This window comes from Labeo rohita, chromosome 22, assembly GCF_022985175.1.
Source record: "Labeo rohita strain BAU-BD-2019 chromosome 22, IGBB_LRoh.1.0, whole genome shotgun sequence".
NCBI lineage: Eukaryota > Metazoa > Chordata > Actinopteri > Cypriniformes > Cyprinidae > Labeo > Labeo rohita.
Window position 1 is genome coordinate 25,460,594 of NC_066890.1, and position 22,172 is coordinate 25,482,765.

The window sequence follows — 22,172 nt, forward strand, 5'->3', positions numbered from 1 at the left end:
ATAGTGTTAGTAGTGCTAAAATATAATTTATCACTGCAAAACCAAGATCAGGCAGATCAGTTTGGACATTTTATTCCAGCATATCTACTTTAAAACACATTATACACTGATGAATATAAAATAACCACAAATATTTAATGAAAAGTCATATCTATGAACACATTTGCGCTTCATATGACAAACACAACATATACAACATCTTTAATACACAAAACAATGACAGCAGCAATATTTCAGCGTAGCAGCAATCAAATCTAATACTTAGCACATAATACACCCAACAGTACTGTAAGTATACACTTAAATAAAGTCAGTTAGCATATCTGGATCTGCTAAACGCATCTATTTATTTGTTAAGGTTTCTGTCATGACTGTGCTTATAGATGACTTATAGATCACAAGTTAACTGCTGACAGGAATAGGAAGACCCAAAGGTTCGTCTTCGCGGAACAAAGGGTCTGTGGGGCTTCTTTTCGCCTCCAGCCACCAAGTTGTCATTTCGCCTTTGCCCTGTTTAACAAAGAGTCGCAATTAGTAAATCTCCTCTAGTGTATCTTAAACACAATACTCTAAAGGACAGCATCATACGAAAGAAAGAAAGAGGGGGAGAACGCGACAGAGAAGAGGTGTGTATTCACTTGTGCATAATGAATAGACATCGCTTAAGTGAAAACACAAAAGCCAGCTGAGGCCGAGCTCTAATTGAGATAAATCACAGCTGCGCTAAGGTCTGGAGTTCAGCCTCAGGGGACCAACCATCATCTCAGGGAAGAAAAAGATCAATAGAAGATTGATTTGGTGGAAGGGTCTATAGTATATCAGATCAGTTCAGGAATAAAATGATTATATATATATATATATATATATATATATATATATATAAATAAAACATTATGAATGGTACAGTTAATAAATAAAAAATAAAATTGACAAATACACTGTAAAAAATAAAACACAATTTGTTGAGTCAGCTTAAAATAATTTGTTACCCTGCTGCCTTAAAATGTTAAGTTCAGTGAACTAAAATAAGTTTAGTCAACTTGAAATGTTAAGTTGTACTAAGTAACAACTTAGATATTTGTGTTTGCTAAACTTAACAGATGGGTAAGTAACCCAGCTGCCTTAAAATTTTAAGTTGACTCAACTCAAATGTCTAAGTTGTCACTTAGTATAATATACCATTTCAAGTTGAATAAACTTTTAAGTTGACTGAATTTAAAATTAAGGCAGCCAGGTTACAAATTATTTTAAGTTGACTCAACAAATTGTTTTTTACAGTGTATGTCTCTTTTAAGCACTTACTGTATTACATAATTTTAAGAGTTAATACAATGTTTTTTGTGTTGTTTTTTTTTTTTTTCAAAATTTATAAGCACATAAATCATCTTGTTGTGCTTATAATTATTTTTAATTATTTCATTTATAATTAGGTTTTAATAATTACATTTCAGTGCTTTAAAGCAATACTCACAAAAGCATTGTGATCAACCAAGAAACATTTTTATTAGCCCAAGAAAATTTCTAGCAAATATATTGCTTTGCCCCAAGAAACTTAGCATTCTCTTGTCAAACGTTTACATTATTTTGAAAAAGTATTGTGTTTCCACAAAAAAATGTTGTACAATCTCTTGCAAAACCTTTGAGTTGTGTTTAGAAAGTGTTGTGCTTCCTAATGAAACATGGAATTTGATTTGTTTTTTCTTGTGCGTTCCTCTGATAAACTTAATTTTTCGCAAAATGTTTGCGTTATGTTGAAAAACTGTTGTGTTTCCTCAAGAAACACTGCATCAGTTTACAAAAGTTCTGCATTATTCTGATAATTGTTTGCATTGCCACAATAAACTTTGTATTACACCAAGAAAAATTGGCATTCTCTCAAAAAAAAAAAAAAAAAAGTGCATTTCTCTAAGAAAATGTGCAATCTTTTGTAAAATGTTTTTGTTATGTCAAAAAAAAATTGTTGTGTTTTCTCAAGAAACATTGCATTAACTCTGAAAAGTTTTGCGTTACCCCGATAAACTTTTGTATTACCACAGTTAGGGCTGTCACTAACGATTATTTTGGTAATCAAGACAATTAATCGAGTAATCAGGTAATTCTAACTAGTTTTGTAGCAATAGACCTAAGTGGACAATAGCCTTTAAAATGACTTAAAATACACATATAATAGCAATGAGGCAATAATAATTAGTTTAAATTAAGTATGAAAACAAGTTATCATATGGTTTTATTGAACAAAACTGTTAAAAATACATAATGTATTATAAACAACAGAGCTAATGTGCATTACTTATTATAACAAATGCCTGGGCACCAGCAGCCTGACAATTGTTTTTACACTTTATTTGACACTTGAAATTGTTTTTATTGTTTTTATTGTTTTTTAGTGCAGTGTTTCCCAACTCCATTCCTCGCACCTCTTGCAAAACCTTTGCGTTATCTTTAAAAAGTGTTATGCTTTCTTGAGAAACATTGAATTTTCTCTTCAAATTTTTGAATTGCCCTAAGAAAAATTAGCAAATGTTGCGTTCCACTGATAAACTTTTTGTGTTATGTTGAAAGTGTTGTATTTTCTCAAGAAACATTGCATTTGCTTGCAAAATGTTTAAAATATGTTGCGCTTCCTCAAGAAACACTGAAACATTATAAACTTTACAGTCTTTCACAAAACGTTTGCATTTTGTAGAAAAAGTGTTGCATTTCCACACTTCCCAAAACTTTTGCATTACCCAAGAAAATTTGTATTATCTCGCAAAAATAATGCAACCCCCACAAAAAAAAATTTAGCCATTTCTTGAGAAACTTTTGCTTTGTTTAAAAAAACTGTTGCACTTCCTCAAGAAACATTGAATTTGCTAATAAAACTTTTGCATTACCCTGAGAAAAATTTGCATTTCTCTTTTTGCATTGTCAAAAAAGTATTGTGTGTTCTCAAAATGCAACAATACATTCAATTTGCTTGCAAAAATTTGGCAATACCCCGATAAACGTAACATCCACTTTGTAAAATGTTTGCATTACCCACAAAAAAAAAAAAGTGCAATGGCTCGCAAAACTATTGCGTTATGTTGAAAAAGTATTGTGACTTCTCAAGAAACATTCCTAGAAGCTTTTACAAGCAAACACAACGTTTCTTGGGGGAACACAATAGTTTTCATCATCATCATCATTCTTTAGGGGCTTTGTGGTATGCAGAGTTTGTGAGAACTGAGAAGTCATCCATAGCAACCATTGTAAGTCACTGAAATATTTTGCCAAGTTAAATTTACAACAGGCAAAATAATAGCTCTATGGGTGGCTTCTTTGCATACACAGACAAGTGCTGTATAACCAGTGAATCAACAGACCATCTTACCTTCACATTGAGAGACCCTCGACACATCAGCACATATCCACCAAGTGCGTGTAGAAGGTCTGCAGTAGAGCCGCTGCACTGGATCTTTAAAGCTGTAAACATCATAAAACAACGATAACACATATAAAAGCATATGTGATGGAAATGACCAGCCAAAAATTGTTTAATAATAATCCATGACCTACATGAGACTTTTGGTTAGCTTAAGCTTCCTGTGATCTCCACAAAAGTTCAAGAAAGAGACATATTTGGATCCAACATTTAGTTTGATGTAGTTTGAACACATTTTACCCAATAAAACAGTGCAAATATTTACAAGAATCCACTCCCTTGGAAATGTCAGACAGGATCAGTTACTAATTGATGCTGTGTAAACAGCTGCGTTTGCCCAAATACCTTCACTGGTGGACTCCATACGGGACGCTGTGTTTACAGTGTCGCCAAATAAGCAGTATCGGGGCATTTTGGTGCCAACCACCCCAGCTACAACAGGGCCTAAAGAAACATAAAAACATCTCATTTAAAGAATGCAGTTTAGGAATGATTGTTAAAAATGGCATTTAGCTCAGAACAGATGATGGATTAAAGACCTGAGTGAATGCCAGCCCGTATCTTCAGCTGCGTGGTGGGCTTGTGTGGGATTTTAAACGCGTGGCAGACGCTGATCAAGTCCAGCGCCATGCTGGCAATTTCCCCAGCGTGATTGATCCCATTCTCTTTGGGTACTCCAGAGACCACCATATCTGAGGAGGGAGAAGGTTTTCATTGATTTATGTGTAATTTGATGCAAAAGTGTGGCGAACAAAGGAAGCGGGATCTCTGTAACTGCACTCACAAGCATCTCCTATAGTTTCCACTTTGTACACATCGTAGTTGTCAATGATGTCGTCAAATGTGGTGTAAAGCTTGTTGAGGAAATCCACAACCTGGTGAGGAGTGCTGGAGCCAGAGAGCTGGGTAAAGCCCACTATGTCACTGGCCAGTAGAAACACAAAATAATTCATTGATATTTAATATATCATGACAACTGTCGGAAGATTTTAGCATAGTAATAGATATGACAATGTTAATGTATTTGGTCTTTGCGGAATAGATCTGCTACGCTGCTGAATTGCTGTTGCAAAGCAAGTACAGGAACTTGCTACCCCCAGTACATACGCCAATACAGTGCTGTGAGGATTTAAGACTACATAATATATAATTATATAATAACCTGTAGCAGATCTATACAGGTGGAGCTGGGGAGGTGGAGGGTTTCAGAGAAACTCTCAAAGCGTGCTGCAAAATGCCCTAGTGCATTCTCAACTTCAGTCCTCGTGGCCCACTACTCTGCACATTTTGTATAATTCTGAATCTGACGGACTCATTTCAGTCCCTTTAAAGGAGAAGTCCACTTCCAAAACAACAATTTACAAATAATTTACTCACCCCCTTGTCATCGAAGATGTTCATGTCTTTCTGTCTTCAGTCGTAAAGAAATTATGGTTTTTGAGGAAAGCATTTCAGGATTTTTCTTCACATAATGGACTTCAATTTTGTGCCCCCGATTTTGAACTTCCGAAATGTAGTTTAAATGCGGCTTCAAAGGACTCTCAACGATCCCAACTGAGAAAGAAGGTTCTTGTCTAACGATCTGTAACTTTTTTTCGAAAAATATAAATTTGTGTACTTTTTAAGCACAAAAGCTAGTGTAGCGCAGGCTGTTGGATGCGCGTCCACGGGTCGTTCTTGAACGATTCGTTCATTTTTAACAAATCTTTGAAGTGACTCACGAAGAACGAGTCATCTCAGGGAGTGATTCATTCAGTCGCGCATGCGCAACATCCTATTAGGTTCTGTACTGGAATTAGTTCACCTGTTTTAAGTCTTCAGGTTTTTCGAGTCGTTCGTTCATCTATGGGGCTGTCACGTCATGCTGATTTTGCTAAAATTAACAAAAATACTCGAAAAAAAATTTGTTCATTTTGCTGAACGAGACTTGTACCTTTTTGTATGCAAACAGCGTTTGACTTACTTGCACTTTCTTAGTTTTTGCATGTTCACTTTGTAAATACTGGGTCTGTGGTTCCGCGTGACCTTTCGACATGATTCAATAGTATGTCGTGAACGCGCATGCCAGAACCTGTGCTACACGACCTTTTGTGCTTAAAAAGTATACACATTTTTATTTTTCGAAAAAAATGACCGATCGTTTCGCTAGATAAGACCCTTCTTTCTCAGCTGTGATCGTTTAGAGCCCTTTGAAGCTGCATTTAAACTACATTTGGGAAGTTCAAAATCAGGGGCACCAATGAAGTCCATTGAAGAAAAATCCTAAAATGCTTTCCTCAAAAACCATAATTTCTTTACGACTGAAGACAGAAAGACATGAACATCTTCGATGACAAGGGGGTGAGTAAATTATTTGTAAATTGTTGTTTTGGAAGTGGACTTCTCCTTTAAAGCAAGTCATTTCACTTGGCGGCCATCTTTGAAACACCTCTCGGGCAGGCAAGTGCAGCTCCTATCTATTTGAATGGGGAAACATGAAATTCTTCTAAACTGTTCACCAAGCTTACGATTAAATTTCATATTTGAAGTCACCAATGAAATCTGACAACAAACTGCCTCTTTACTGGCACTTATGCTCCAATAGCGTTAAAAAAAAGCTTATTTTTCAGGCGAGATCAGCCAGTGCGCATGCGCAGTACAAAGCGCATGTCTCAGAACGCTGACTCTTTCTACACTTCTAACAGCAGCTGCAGTGACGCGCTGACTTCACTAGTCAACGATTGGCTCTTTCATTAAGAAGGCGGGGCTTTGCAGCCATAATGAGCGTTGCATCTTTCCCCATTCAAAACTATACGAGTGACAAGTCTTGGGTATTCTATAGTCTTTGGTTCAGTTCACGGATTTTTCTCCTAACGAGCTGATGATCTGAATCAGGTGCGTTAAATGGGGAGACATACAAAATGTGCAGAGCAGTGGGTCCTGAGGACTGGAGTTGAGAACCAAGCATAGTGGATGCAAACCAACCATTTAAATGTAAAGTAGCAAGCTTATTGGCTTTGTATGCAACATGAACCAGTTAGCTTGTAGCAAGTAGTTTAACCCTGTGAATATCATCAGTTTGCATTAAAGACCCATCAGCATGCACCATCTAGAATTTCATGATAGAACTTGGCATAGGTCAGTTATTTTCTGTTTAATTTAATTTAATTTTTTAAAGAACCTAATACTGAATTTTATTCAGCATAATGCATTAAAATGATCAAAAGTGCCAGTAAAGACACTGCAAAAAATTACAAAAAAAAAGTTACAAAAATGTTCCGTTTCAAATAAGTAATGTATTTTGACTATATTTTAAAATAGAAAACAGTTAAGTTGTAGTAGTATTTCAGATTACTGTTTTTTACTGTAAATCCAGCCTTGGTAAACATAAAAGACGTCAGAAAAAATTACTTTTCAACCTATTATTATATTATGTTATATTATATTATTATGTAACCAAATGTCACTTGCCTTTAAAAGCAAATATATATTTGTTTCAGATATATAAATTTTCATGCTTGCCTGAAATACACAGTGGCGTTGGAGTAACTTTGGGCTTCTGCTGTGCGTCCCTGACGAAGATCATCAGCCACTGGTTTTGGTAACATGCCTGAAACAAAGAAAAAAAATAAATAAATTTATATATATATATATATATATATATATATATATATATAAATATAAATATAAAGATTTTATTTATTTAGCAAGGATGCTTTAAATTGATCAAAAGTGATGTTACAATAAGATTTCTATTTCAAATTAATGCTGTTATTTTGAACTTTCTATTCATCAAAGAAACCTGTTTTCAACATAATAATAAATGTTTTTGAAAAGAAAATCAGAATATTAGAAGGATTTCTGAAGGATCATGTGACTGGAGTAATGATGCTACAAAATCAGCTTTAAAAACACTGTAATTAAGTAAATTTTAAAATATCTTCAAATAGAAAACAGTTATTTTAAACAGTAAAAATATTTCCGAACTGTACTGTTTTTGCTGTACTTCGGATCATATAAATGCTGGCTTGGTGAGCAGAAGATACTTTTTTAAAAAGCATATAATCTTTTGACTCGTAGTGTGTGTGTGTGTAAACTCTCAAGCTGGAAACTGGATTTACTTTAAATGTCCACTAGGTGGAACCACTTGGACGACAGTTCATGTCTTTATTCATTGAAGTGTTTTTTTGTTTTGTTTTTTCACATGCAATAATGACTATGAATAATTAACTGTAATTTCATGTACACTTCCATACTATAGAGTAAACGGTCAGTCTTCTGCTTCTCCTGAAGAAGATCCTGTGTTCTCTCGGCTACAATGGTTTCCAAGTGTTTGCTGTACTTTTCCATCTAGAAAAAACAACAACAGAAGTTTCAATATTTGTATCATTTTAATAACTGTAAAAGAAAGACTTGACTAAACAAGATACATACCAGGTTCATCATCATATCCACAGGGCTGACCTTGTGCGGGTTCATTTTATCGAGAATCTTTTTCACCTGCTCAAACGTCGGCCTCATGGTCACATTGTGGTTCCAGCATCTCTTTATCAGCTGCGTGAAATTTGACTAGGAACACTGAGGGCTTTTCATTTATCCACAGTTATCATCTTTTAATCAGGCATAGTAAACATTTGCATCAATGCCAATTCATTGAAGTAACTGATCTTCAATGAAACATGCCGCAATAGGAAATTTGCTTAAGTAAATAGCATGCATCAATTACAGTACGTCCATACAAACCTCACAGTAATCGTCAGGATCTGGGCAATCGTTGTCTGATTTCCCGCTCTTCAGTTTGGGAAGTGATGGGCGCCACATAACATCAAGCTTCACTGAATCTGCCTGTTCCTGCTCAAGTGACAATAATTGCACTTCTTATCATCAATTCCTATGCCAAAAAAATACTAAATATTCCTGATCCTTGTATACTTACTGAAATGAGGTCACTGCGAGTGGCGATTTCCACCAAGATAATAGAGTAGCTTGAGAAAAGGAAGAAAAGACAAATGTTTAATTTCACGCTTCTTAGAGACTGAGTTTTTATTTGATAGCAAATTGCTGCTCTGGGATGCATCTTTTAAATACACAAAACGCTTACATGCATCTGAAGATAAGAACAGGGTTATTCCTGTCATGACATGCATTTTTTAGTCTTATTAATAGTTTAATAATGTTTTTTTTATTTATTTGTAATTTTTAATAATTTTTAAAAGTGTATTTTCCTTTATTTATGTATTTATTTATTAATGCATTTATTTACACTGCCATTTGGAATAATAATAAGGTTTTTGTAATGATTTTCTAACTCCATTATTAAAATGATTTCTGAAGGATCATGTGACTGGAATAATGATGATAAATATTCAGTTTTGCATCACAGGAATAAATTACATTTCAAAATATTTTTGAAAAGAAATTAGTTATTTTAAAGTGTAGTAATATTTCCGTTTTTACTGTATTTTACTGTATATAAGGCCATCTTTTCAAAAAAAAAATTAATTTAATTAATTGAACAGAGAAATTAATGTGTGAATTTAAATATTTAAATTTATTAACTTTTAGGAGATTTATTGAAAAATATCAAACATTTTTAAATTTAGAATATTAGAAATATTATTTGATCAAACAAAAATCTCAAAATTTAAATAGATTGTAAAAAATACAGGATTCAAGCATTTCGCCAACCTGTAAACATCAGCTGCGGCTGTGAAATTGGTGCTGACTCTCAGCAGAACTTCAGGTGCGCAGTAAATGCGATAGACGTTTTGACATTGGAAATTGGTACTCATGTCCTCAAAGTTCTCCTTTCTGTAGGCCATTAGCCCGTAATCTGTAGAATTAAATATATGTCTTATTTCATATTTCTTACTTTTCACGTAAGTCATAATATTAAAAGACATACACATTCAGAAAATCTAAAATGATGTACCTGATATTTTGCAAACCCAGCGGTCATCGATCACACAGTTGCGTGAATGAAGACGGCCGTGAAACATTTTGTGCTGGTGTAGGTAAGCCATTCCTCGAGCAATATCAGTAGCAAAAGACAATCTGTAGACGTTAAGAGTTCATTTTATTTACAAAGTTCCATCATAGAGCTTTTAAAGAGCTCTCCCACAATGCCACAAGACAGATTTACCGAAAACCCCAGTTGATGGGGACGTCCTCGTTCAACAGCACATCCGCCAGGCTTCCCTTTGGACAGTATTCGGTGATAATGCTCACGAAAGGAACTTCAATGCAGCCTCCAATGAACTTGGAGAGGTTTGGGTGATCAAGCTCTCTGGTAAAAAGAAACAGAGTCTTGAAAATATCTTGCGAATTGATATGTTTAATCAATGCCTTTGTCAAATATTTGCCTGTAATTACCCACTTAAGTCACAAATCCTTCAAGTTACTTGTTCCAGTGAAAGTACATCTGTAGTTTCATTTGCAAGATTTGTGGGTACAGCTTCTCACCTGACTTCTTTGACCTCTTTTCTGATTGTTTTGGTGAGGGTAAAGTGTTTCTTCTGGATGTGTTTTACAGCTATAGTCCTTCCATCGCTGTAAAAACAAAAAACATAAAACAAAAACGTTAAGCTATAAATTAAGCTGAGTTAAGATTTAAGACAACACACAATACCATAAATAAAACAAGACAAACAAAAAATACAAAACAAAAGTACAGGACATAAAAACAAAGACAAAAAAGCCAAACAAACAGACAAAACTAAAAGACAAGGCATAAAAACAAAGACAAAAAAGCCAAACAAACAGACAAAACTAAAAGACAAGACATAAAAACAAAGACAAAATAAAACAAAGACGAAAAGACAAAACAATGACGAGATAAAACAAAAAGACAAGACAAACAAAAAAGGTTAAATTAAACAAAGGCAAGACAAAAAACAAAACAAGACCAAATGAAAAAAGACAAGACATAAAAACAAGACAAGAAGACAACAAAACAAAGACAAAATGAAACAAAGACAAGACATGAAAACAAAGACAGGACAAAAAACAAGACAAAAGACAAAACGACAGGACAAAAAACAAGACAAAAGACAAAACAAAGACGACAAAAACAAAACAAGACAAGACAAACAAAAAAGACAAAAAGACAAGACAAACAAAAAAGACAAAACAAAGACAAAACGACAGGACAAAAAACAAGACAAAAGACAAAAACAAAAAGACAGGACAAAAAAAAGACAAGACAAGACAAGACAAACAAAAAAGACAAAACAAAATAAAGGACAAGACAAAACAAAGACAAGACAAACAAAAAAGACCAAAAAAAGACAAAATAAAATCAAGACAAAACAAAATGAGACAAGACAAACAAAACAAAGACGAGACACAAAAAATAAGACAAACAAACAAACAAAAAAACAAAGACAAGACAAAAAAAACGAGGCAAGACCATTTGTTTCAGAAAATGCATTAGTAGAGATACCCAAGAGGCAGTATCACTGGAAACACTCACTATATACCAGCCTGAATGAAGCGTGGTTTGAAGTTGGTGTTGACTGCAGTGCAGACCGTCACATCTGTGACTCTACTCACACTCGAGTTCCTCTTAACGGTCTGAAGACTTGTGGTGCTACAAAAACCTGTGTAGCACACTTTACCTGTAAGGCCCAAAAAGTAAAAGTGTCAGCATAATTAAAGCGCTAAAATATATAATAATAATAAAAAAACTATTTTATTTTGGTAAAACGTGACATTTTTGCGTTAAATAGGATGTTCAGTAAGACAAAATGTAAATGACTAGGACTTGTTTTGTCATATAAAACAATACAAACAATGAAGTTGTCGATGTAACATACTTGTAACATAAGAGTCAGTAGACGAAACTAAAACCTCTTACCAAACATGATATTATTGTAGTTGATGATCCAGCTCTCATCCCAAAACATTTTCTGTTTTTGGTATTGCAGCCACTAAGAAAATAAATAAATACATAAACACATAAACACATAAAAGGGAAAGGGAAAAAAACAACTTATAATGGGAAAACACAAGTAATATGGTTCATAACAAATGTAACAACTAGAAAAATACATTACTAACTTGCAGTTTCTCAGGTGAACACAAAGCTTCACAGGTCAAAGCAATTTTTCAAAAGAACAAATTACTTTTGCAAGAGAAACGCAAACTTTTTTTAAAGTCAAAACAAAGTTTCTTGGGGAAGCGCAAACGTTTTCTAAGTGAGCGTAAAATAAAAAAAAAAAAAAAAAAAAGTAATACTTTTTGCAAGAATGAAGAAAACCTCTCAAAATAAATGCTTCTAGTACTTTTGCAAGAGAATGCAAAACTTTTAAAAGTAAACAAAATGTCATCGGGCAAATGTTTGAAAACACAAATGTTTTTGAAGCTAAAACTAAGCTTCTGGAGAAAACAAAACACTTTTTGTGTGAGAATGCAAAACCTCTCAAAGTAAATACAAAGCTTCTTGCAGGACACACAAAAGTATTGAGAGTGAATGAAAAGTTTCTCTGGTGAACCTAAAAGTTCCTGATGTAAACACTAAGTTTTGCATGTGAACATCTTTTGGGCGAATACAAAACTTACAAACGTAAACACAAAGTCTCTTGAGTAAATGCAGTATTGAGTCTTGTATTCAACTAAATATTTTTTGTGCGAGAATGCAAAACGTCTCAAAGTAAATGCAAAGCTTTTTTGGGAAATGCAAAAGTATTGTGAGCGAACAAAAAAAAAAAAAAACTTGAAAGTTTACGAAGTAAACGCAAAGTTTCTTGGAGAAACGCAAAGGTTTTGCAAGCAAAAAGAAAAATTTTCTCTGGTGAACTTAAAAGTTTTCAAAGCAAATGCAAAGTTTCTCAGAAAAAATGCAAAGGTTTTGCACGTGATCACAAAATCTCTTGGGGAAACTGAAAACTTGTCAAAGTAAACAAAGTGAACGAAAAGTTTATGGTAACTTAACCGTTTTCTAAGAAAAGCCAAAATTTCTCAGGGAAACGCAAAAGTCTTGCAATTCAATGCAAGTTTTTTTGAGGAAACAAATATTTCGCAAGCATAAACAAGTTTTTGGGGGAAAGCAAATGTTTTGCAACCGAACACAAAGTTCTTGAAGAATGTAAAAGTTTCTCAGGGGAACACAACAGTTTTTCAAGTAAACACAAAGCTTCACAAGTTGAAGCAAAGTTTCTCAGACAAATCTCAGGCAAATGTTTGAAAACACAAATGTTTTTGAAGCAAAAACAACGTTTATTTGGGGAACGTAATAAATGAGACTGCGAAATGTATCAAAGCAAACACAAAACTTTTTGGGGAAATGCAAAAGTATTGAGAGCGAACAAAAACGTTATCATGGAAACATAATCATTTTCCAGGTAAAGCCTAAGTTTCTCAGGGAAATGCAAAAGTTCTGCAATTCAATGCAAAGTTTTTTGAAAAAACACAAATGTGACCCTGGACCACAAAACCAGTCATAAGGTTCAAAGTTTCGAAACTGCAATTTATACATCACCTGAAAGGTGAATACATAAGCTTTCCATTGTATGGGCAGGGCAGGACAATATTTGGCCCGAGATACAACTATTTGAATATATGGAATCTGAGGGTGCGAAAAAAAAAAAAAAAAGAAAAAATATCAAAATGTTGAGAAAAATCAATCTAAAGTTGTCCGTATGCATATTACTAATCAAAAATTAAGTTTTGATATATTTACAGTAGGAATTTTACAAAATATCTTCGTGGAACATGATCTTTGCTTAATTTCCTAATCATTTTTGGCATAAAAGAAAAATCAATCATTTTGACCCATACAGTGTATTTTTGGCTATTGTTGCAAATACTCCCCAATGACTTAAGACTGGTTTTGTGGTCCAGGGTCACAAATGTTTTGCAAGCAAAAACAAAGTTTCTTGGGGAGTGCAGAAGTTTTGCAAGCAAACCCAAAGCTTCTTGAAGAATGAAAGTAAAAGAAAAGTTTCTCAGGGGTGTGAAAAGATTTTGCAAATGCAAAGTTTCCAGTGGGGAACACAACAGTTTTGCCAGTGAACTCAAAATATTTTACATCTAATTTCTCCTCAGACCATGTCCATTTGGACTTTACTTCCCAGGGTATCATAAGGCATTGCTGTGCATGTTGCTAACATGGCTGCTGAGATGTTAGTTGATTGCTTACTTGATTCAAATCAAAAGAGCCCATCCCCAGCTCTCTATTTGATCTATTCTTTCCTTCAGTGAGTTTTCAGTAAGTTTCCTTCTTCCTTTCCTTCAGTGTAAGTTTCTGGTCCTATTTTATCATCCGCACGTTTTATCGTCTGGGTCTCTTAAATGAGCAAATATTTGTTGAGTATCGAACCAGTATTCTCACCACCAGTGTCAGGATGAAACCACTGCAAAACAAGGCCACGGGAAGCCCAATAGCCACTTTGATGGATGTCGGCATAGGACAAACCCCACAATCAGCGGGACACGTCAGACAGCTCTCCTCCAGCTCACAGATGTCATCGCCGCAAACTGTCAAATGAAAGTGCAACATAGCTTAGACAAACATCCTTAGACAAAGCTTAGTTTAGTTCTCGTATGACAATAATGATTTCCTGGACCAGTATTGGAATGTGTCAACAATTAACCTTGCTTAATCAAACACTTGGTTTATTTTGCTTAACATCTATTTCCTTGCTGTACCAGTTGTTTGATCTTTTCCGTAAATCCCGAAAGCGCTTAACTAGTTATAGTTACCTTGAGCGCTGACTACTAACACCTTGGACTCAAGTGCTGCATGCATCTGTCCCACTTTGATGTGAGCAATGACTGATGTAACTCCTAAATGGACAAGCACAACCTGAGAAAAAAAAATCATTAAAATCAGCATTAATTAAATGAAATTAAAATATGAATAAAAACAAATAAATACAATAGCTTGTAACCTTTGACGTCCACAGAAGTTGGCTCATCTTGCCAGCTTTGGATACCGTGTGGGTCACAATTTCGCCATCGTCTGGAATCCAGGGACCACAAATCCCTCCGCCTCTCTAAAGAGGTAATAAAATATACTTATACAATTGTCTTACTGTGAACGGTTTACTGGCTTGTGGAGCAATCAAGGCTAATATTGACTGTCAAACATCATGCACAAATTATAATAACAGCTTACCGCACTGAACAATTAATGACACCAGTTTAAGTAGAACCTGAATAAGTGCTCATCAAGGCTGGCCCACTTCCACCCCTTTCTGCACTTTCTCACACACACACACACACACACAGGAACCTACCATAGACTTCAGTTGTTTTTATATATTATATAAAGCTTATATAAGCCAAAATTATAGTACTGTTCAAAACAATAGGATCAGTTTTTTTTTTTTTTTTAAAAAAGAAAGAAAATTAAGTGTATTCAGTAAGGATGCATTAAATAGCTCAAAAGTTACAGTAAAAAATATACAACAAAAATCTAGTTGAAATGAATGGTGTTTTATTCATTGAAGAAAACTTTAAAAACAAACAAACAAAAAAAAAAGTATGATGGTTTACATAAAAATATTAGGCTGCCCAAATGTTTTCAACACTGATAATAATAATAATAAATGTTTCTTGACTAATATTACACTGAATGATTTCAGCTTTTATCACAGAAATTTTCTTTTTTAAATATATTCAAATAGCAAACGGTTATTTTAAACTGTAATAATATTTTATCTCATGCCTTGTAAGCACAAGAGATCTGTTTTTATTTAATAATTGATTTAAATTTATGTTATTATAAATTATATTTTATTTATTCTACTTTATTTTTAATAAATGTTTTCATTTTATTGAGGTAATCATGAATTAAATTAAATTCAGTGATATTATTTAATTTAATTTGACTTAGAAATTATTTTTTTTATATATTTTTTAAATTAAATCCAATTATTTAATTTAGTTTCGATTTCTAAACATTTTTATGCAAGTAATAATTAATTTAATTTAATCATATCGTTCAATTTAATTTTCGATTTGGTATCATTTTTAGTCATTTTTATTCAAGTAATAATGCATTTAATTAAATTTGATTATATTATTATTTCATATTATTTAATTAAAATGTTGTTAAAATGATTACAAGCTAAATCTAATTCCATACTTTGCATTTATTTATTTATTTATTTATTTAAAATAATTCTTTTAAGTAATAATTTAATATAATTTAATTCAATTCAATTGTATTATTAGTTCATATTATTTAATTAAAATCTTGTTAAAATGATTACAAGCTAAATCTAATTCCATACTTTGCATTTATTTATTTATTTAAAATAATTATTTTTAAGTAATAATTAATTTAATTCAATTATATTATTAATTCATATTATTTCATTTTATTTAATCTAATATAATCTAATCTAACATCTAATCCTAGTCTAAAATGAAGATTTTGTATTTTCAGTGTATTTTTAATTCATTATTATTATTATTATTATTATTATTATTATTTATTTATTTTTTTGTATTTAGTATTAATTAAATTAAATCCAATAATTTAGATTTTTAAAATGATTATGCAAGTAATAATGGATTTAAATAAATTAAATCATATTGTTTAATTTAATTAATTTTTGTTTTATTTGTAATCATTTTTAATTAAATGTGAATTCAATAATAGTATTATTTCTCATCATTCCATTTGAATTTAATTGAAATTATTATAAAGCTAAATCTAATCCTGTTCCTAAAAGGGAGTTTTTGCATTTCCACTTGTTTTTATTATTATTATTATTATTATTATTATTATTATTATTATTTATTTATTTATTTAGGTATTAAATTACATTTATTATTTATAATTTATTATATATGTATTATTTATTAAATAATATTATTATTTAAATTTTTATTTTAATTTAGATTTTTAACATTTAGTAATGATGAATTTAATTAACTTCAAGTATTTTTATTTATTTATTTATTTATTTATTTATTCATGCATTTATAAAATAATTTTATTTCATTTAATTGCAGTCTTTTTTTAAAAGCAATAATTAATTTTAATTCAATTCAATTATATTATTACTTCATATAATTTAAGCTAATATAATCGAATCCTATTCCAAAAAGGGAGCTTTAGCATTTTCAGTGTTTTGTTTTTTTTTTTTTTTTTTTTTTGTTTTTTTTTAATGATAACACGATTAAGATTTAGCTTAAATCATTTCAGCATACGTAGTTTAGAAACTCACACATGCTTACTCACGCAACCGCCACAGGCCATTTACTATATATGACAACGATAACTGGTCTGCATACTTCACTACTGTCATTTTGTGGCCTCTGATCTTGTGCCAACATGTGCCACGTTTAGCCTACTCTCTATTTCAAAGACTTCAGCAGCAGTACGACAAAATCCAAGATCACTTTCTGTAGGCTTCACACCGACCACAACAGTACTGACCATGAGCGCAAGAGGACAGGAGTGAATGTTGGCGTGGTAAACGCAGCAGTTGTCTTCATTGGCGTTGTTCCAGTTTGCAGGACATTCGTGCTCGAGGCAGAATCGTTTGGCCTCTGAGGCATTACTGCGAGACAGCGAAGTGTATAATATAACCGCTGTCATGTGAAACCAACATTTCATTCATTTTGAACACGATATCACGTTCAAGAAAAGCTCATGTGGTATGTTGAACATTCAATAGAGTAAAAAGTGGTTTGAACACATAACAAAGCGCATTTGAGAAGGCCGCTATTGTGCGTCGCGCTCACCTGAACTGGAAAATCTTGTTTTTAACGGCGTATTCATAAAAGGAATCCGACGCAGTGACTGAATAGGTAACGTTGAACTCCTCCCCATCCGTGACTTTTTCTGGTGGACGCTGAACCCAAGCCATTTCTAAGCCTGTGAAAAGTGTTTAAGAAAGCTTTGAAGGGAAATCTTCAGGTGATTTACCAAAGCAAGTGCTTATCTTCTTAAAGGAGATGATGATATGCACTCGGTATGAATAAACTTTTAAACAAACAGCACTTAAGTTGCTGGCCAACCGATTAGAAAACTTCCTTCAAGTCGTTGGTTTGTACATTTAAGGCCTCATATCTTATTCTTAAAGGGGCAGTTGATCAAAAAAAAAAAAAAAAATGTACGGTTGTTTTCGGCGCCAAGAGCCTCAGGGTAAGTGCGCTGACATACAGCGCAACAGCGGTCATGGCGACCCGAGTTCGAATCCAGGCTCATGGTCGTTTGCCGATCCCACTCCCCTCTCTCCATCCAGTGCTTTCCTGTCTGCTCTAGACTGTCCTCTCCAAATAAAGGCATGAAAGCCTATAAATAAATCTTTAAAAAAAAAAAACACTTTTTTTTTTTTTTAAACTGAACTGAATCAAAGATTTATTAAAAAGAATCGAATAGGTTCCTTCATGAATTTCACCTTGTTTTTAAATATACATGTCATGCTGCTTGTATATTTACATGGAAGTGAAGACTTTGGATGAACTGTCCCTTTAAGGAATTACTAACAACAATAGAAGCTATTGAATGTTGCTAATTTGACTCATTATCCTAGAAAGCAGCACTTACCGCCACAGCTAATCATGTTGTAATCATTCGGTTCTATTATGGGCCAGCAGTCGTATTCGGTGTTGTCTAGGTCGTGCCAACCTTCAGCAGTCAGAATCTGAAAGCAGTTCATTATTGTGGTTATTTGGCATTGGTGTTTTTATAAGATAGCACATGCTAATGGATGTTTACCAGTCTTACTTATTGAGTCAACTTTTGACCCACAGCAAGTTAGTAATAAAGTTGGCAGTAGTTATAAATAAAATAAAATGAAATAAAATGAAATAAAATAAAACAAAACTACATGAAATTAATTTAAATAAAAAAAAAAAAAACTATTAAATAAATATTTTAACAGGTGTTAATGTGTACAATGTATATGCTTGGAAAAAACAAATTAAAAGAAAACTACATGAAATTAATTTAAATACAAAAAAAAAATAAATAAATAAATAAATAAATAAATAATTATTTTAACAAGTTTTAATGTGTACCAAGTATGTGCTTGGATATAAAATTAAATTTAATTAAATTGAATAATAAAATAAAATAAAATAAAACTACATGAAATGAATTTTTAATAAAAGAATCAATTAAATAATTATTTTAACAAGTTTTAATGTGTACCATGTATGTGCTTGGATATAAAATAAAATATAATAAATTACATGAAACTATTTAAAAAATAATAATAATAAAAAAAAAAAAAAACATATATTAAAAAAAATATATTAAATAATTATTTTAACAAGTGCTAATGTGAACCATGTATATGTTTGGCTACAAAATAATTATTTATAATAATTACATAACATAACAACATAATTACTTAATTGGTTTAAATGTGTTAATATGTATCACATACATGTTGGGATATAAAATAAAATAAAATAAAATAACAACAATAAAAAACAATTAAGTAATTATTTTAACAAATGTTAATGTGTATCATGTTTATGTTAAGATACAAAATTAAATAAATAAATAAAAATTACATAACAATTATTTAATTGGACCTAACTGGATTTAATTAAACATGTTAATATGTACCACATACATGTTAGGATTTTAAAATAAAATAAAATAAAAATGAAGTTACATGAAATTGAATTATATATATTTTTTAAAAAAGCAGTTAAATAATTACTTTAACAAGTGTTAATGTGTACCATGTATATGCTTGGATATAAATAAAATAAAATAAAAATAAAGTTACATGAAATTAAATTATGTACATATTTTTAAAAAGCAGTTAAATAATTACTTTAACAAGTGTTAATGTGTACCATGTAAATGCTTGGATATAAATAAAATTAAAATAAAATTAAATTAAAATTATTGGTTTAAACATGCTAATATATACCATATACATGTCGGGATAAATAAAATAGAACACAACAAAATAATTATTTAAATTATTTTATTATTATTATTACAAATTACATGCTGGAAAAATAAAATATAACTAACTAAATAAATTGTTTTAAACACATACCATGTACTTGAGAGTTAATATATACCATGCTATTTACATGGTACCTCAATAAATTTTATAGTATTATGCACCAAATGTGCACAAACAAACACAGAATTTGTTGTAGAGTCCAGAAGCTGTGGAGTATTACCACAGTATATCCCTAAAAAACTATAAAACATATATAACTCTAAATCTCCTACATCCCTCATTTTAGCTGTTGGTGAATTCACAGGTCTGTCGTTCGCTGCCTTATTCTGACCACAAGTGTTTCTGACATAGACACAAAAGCCATGAGTGACACTGTCTGATCCAGTCCATTCCCTGACAGTTTTTTGGCAGTGAAGCTGACTACACCATCACTGTAAAACATGGTATCCTTAACAACAAAACACCATCGCCTTTAAAAACCTGTCGAAGTGATCAAATAATTCCCCTGCATTGTGAAAATATTGATTAACCCCAAATAAAGTCACAAAATCATGCACTTACCACAAGGAAAAGAACAGCCCAGGTTTCCCACAGACTCATATTGTTTCGCTTGTCCGTTTGGATGCACAGTGCAGACTGACTTGGTAAAAAGGGGCTGCCTCTTGTCCTCTATTTTGTCTTTCTTTCTTTGTGGCCTCAATAGCCCGGTAATTATTCAATCAGCCGGAGAGCTGGCGCTAATCATAAACACAGTGGCTTTCTGCCCCTTCACTCTCCCAAGGAGATCCAACTCACCTTCAGCCTCCACTTGTAGTCTATGTTGTTGGCACATACGCAAAAAACAATATGAAAACAACGTATTATATGACATGCAGTCTAATACGGTCTTATGAGATATTTGCTTATAAATTTAGTCCGAACATCAGCTGGGGGGATGCAAATTTTGTTCTTTAAAAACAATAAACAATGTTTCACACTTGGATTTTTATTTACTTCTTTTAACAAACAAACAGACTTCAAAAACGTGATTAAATATGTACTTATTTTATACCAAACAACTGCGACTGCATTTTGATTGTAAGCACAAGAGCAGCTTTGACATTCTTATAACTCTTTATAGCCTATTTTGAAAAAAAAGAAGAAGAAGAAAGAAAAAACATGATTTTCATGAGTAACACAAGGGTGTATGATGACAGAAACATTCTGCAAAATATGACTGACCAAACTGGACCCCATTGACTTTCACTATATGGGCAAAAACATGACTCCTTTTTTTTTTGGCGAACTTTCCCTTAGTTCACTTCCAGAACAAAAATTTACATATATGTACTCACCCCCTTGTCATCCAAGATGTTCATGTCTTTCTTTCTTCAGTCGTAAAGAAATTATGTTTCTTGAGGAAAACACTTCAGGAATTATCTACGTTTAGTGGACTTCAATGGTGCCCGCGATCTTGAACGTCCAAAATGCAGTTTAAATGCAGCTTCAAAGAGCTCTACACAATCCCAGCCGAGGAAGAAGGGTCTTATCTAGCGAAACGATCAGTCATGTTCTAAATAAATAATATTTATACACTTTTTAACCACAAATGCGCATCTTGTCTCTGCGATACGCATGCATACTCCGGTTCAATACAGTTAGGGAATGTTGAAAAACTACCATCTCATCTCCTCCAACTTCAAAATCATCCTACATCGCTGTTTTATCTTGTTTTAAGGACGTTTGACCTTCTTTGCACGTTCACTATGCATGCGCATTGCAAATTGTAATTTTTTTTTTAGATAATAACCGATCGTTTCGCTAGATTGGCTGGGATTGCGTAGTGCACTGAAACTGCATTTTTAACCTTCAATCTGCTGAGCACCACTGAAGTCGCTTTATGGAAAGAAATCCTGTAATGTTTTTCTCAAAAACCTTAATTTCTTTGCGACTGAAGAAAGAAAGAAATGAACATCTTGGATGACATGGGGGTGAGTAGATTATCAGGATTTTTTTTTTATTTTGAAAGTAGGTTAATGCTTTAACACGGTGCCCTAACCAGACGCGACGTGACAGGATTCCAGCGACAAGCAATTTGTCTTTCCACACCGGACACGACCCGACAAATATTTAAATATCACTGCCATTCAGACACCCAGAAACGCATCGACGAAATGTACACGTTTATAATCTAATTAACAAACATCAAACCTTTTTAACATTAGTAAAAGTACATTTTAAGTGACTATTACCATCTTTGTTATGTAATGCGCTTGTTGAAGTTTACAGTTTTAACGTAGCCTACATGTTTCCTTTAATTTATTTTCAAGATCTGAGGTAAACTATCCATTGCTTTCAATATGGCTATACATGTCACGTAAATTTTCAAACTCACTTTTAAACACGGAATATAGCACATAATCAGTACCTGAGATTATCATATAGATTGTATGTTGTTGTTCCAGCAGCGACGTCGCATAAATAGTTCCTAAACCGTTTCTAAAATAGAAACTTCGCATGTCCCCGTCGCGGCCGGTTTGGACAAAAACTCAAGATCAACATGAAAAAGATAGCTCACCTTTTATCGCGTGACACGGTGTGGGATGGAAAATACAAATGATTTTTGGACATTGTTTTCAGATATCGAATGCGGCACTTTTGGATGCAAACTTAAATTATTAAACTTTGGTTGCTTTTCATACATTTCAGTGCTGTTACTTACCACTCCCTGGTGAAAAAACAGCATATGCTGGTAGGTATGTTTTGATGCTGGTTTAAGCTGGTCCTTTGGTGGTTTATGCTGGTCCTTGACCAGCAACATGACCAGCAAAAACCAGCAAAGGACCAGCTTAAACCAGCATCAAAACATACCGACCAGCATATGCTGGTTTTTTCACCAGGGCTGTTATCTTTTCCAC

The 22,172-nt window shown here is 32.7% G+C and overlaps 1 protein-coding gene across 2 annotated transcripts; it reads right to left on the reverse strand.

Annotated features, from left to right (window-relative positions):
• On the reverse strand, nt 1-19,898 carry LOC127154044 (atrial natriuretic peptide receptor 2-like). Of its 2 annotated transcripts, XM_051095422.1 has the most exons (24): nt 19,837-19,898; nt 17,892-17,988; nt 17,084-17,216; nt 16,776-16,899; nt 14,275-14,379; nt 14,087-14,189; nt 13,716-13,861; nt 11,241-11,313; nt 10,857-11,001; nt 9,848-9,934; nt 9,528-9,671; nt 9,318-9,439; nt 9,074-9,218; nt 8,322-8,370; nt 8,129-8,236; nt 7,820-7,939; nt 7,642-7,735; nt 6,908-6,995; nt 4,191-4,330; nt 3,946-4,098; nt 3,752-3,850; nt 3,541-3,574; nt 3,356-3,447; nt 1-510 (listed from the first exon to the last, which is right to left on the reverse strand). In XM_051095422.1, exons 1-24 carry the CDS (start codon nt 19,873-19,875, stop codon nt 389-391), a joined length of 2,562 nt encoding a protein of 853 aa, XP_050951379.1. In that variant the 5' UTR covers nt 19,876-19,898; the 3' UTR covers nt 1-388. The 2 variants fall into 2 exon arrangements, with proteins under 2 accessions (XP_050951379.1, XP_050951380.1); XM_051095423.1 differs by lacking the exons at nt 17,892-17,988; nt 19,837-19,898 and adding an exon at nt 17,459-17,558 and having other exon boundaries at nt 8,129-8,239.
• Between the last annotated feature and the right edge of the window lie 2,274 nt (nt 19,899-22,172).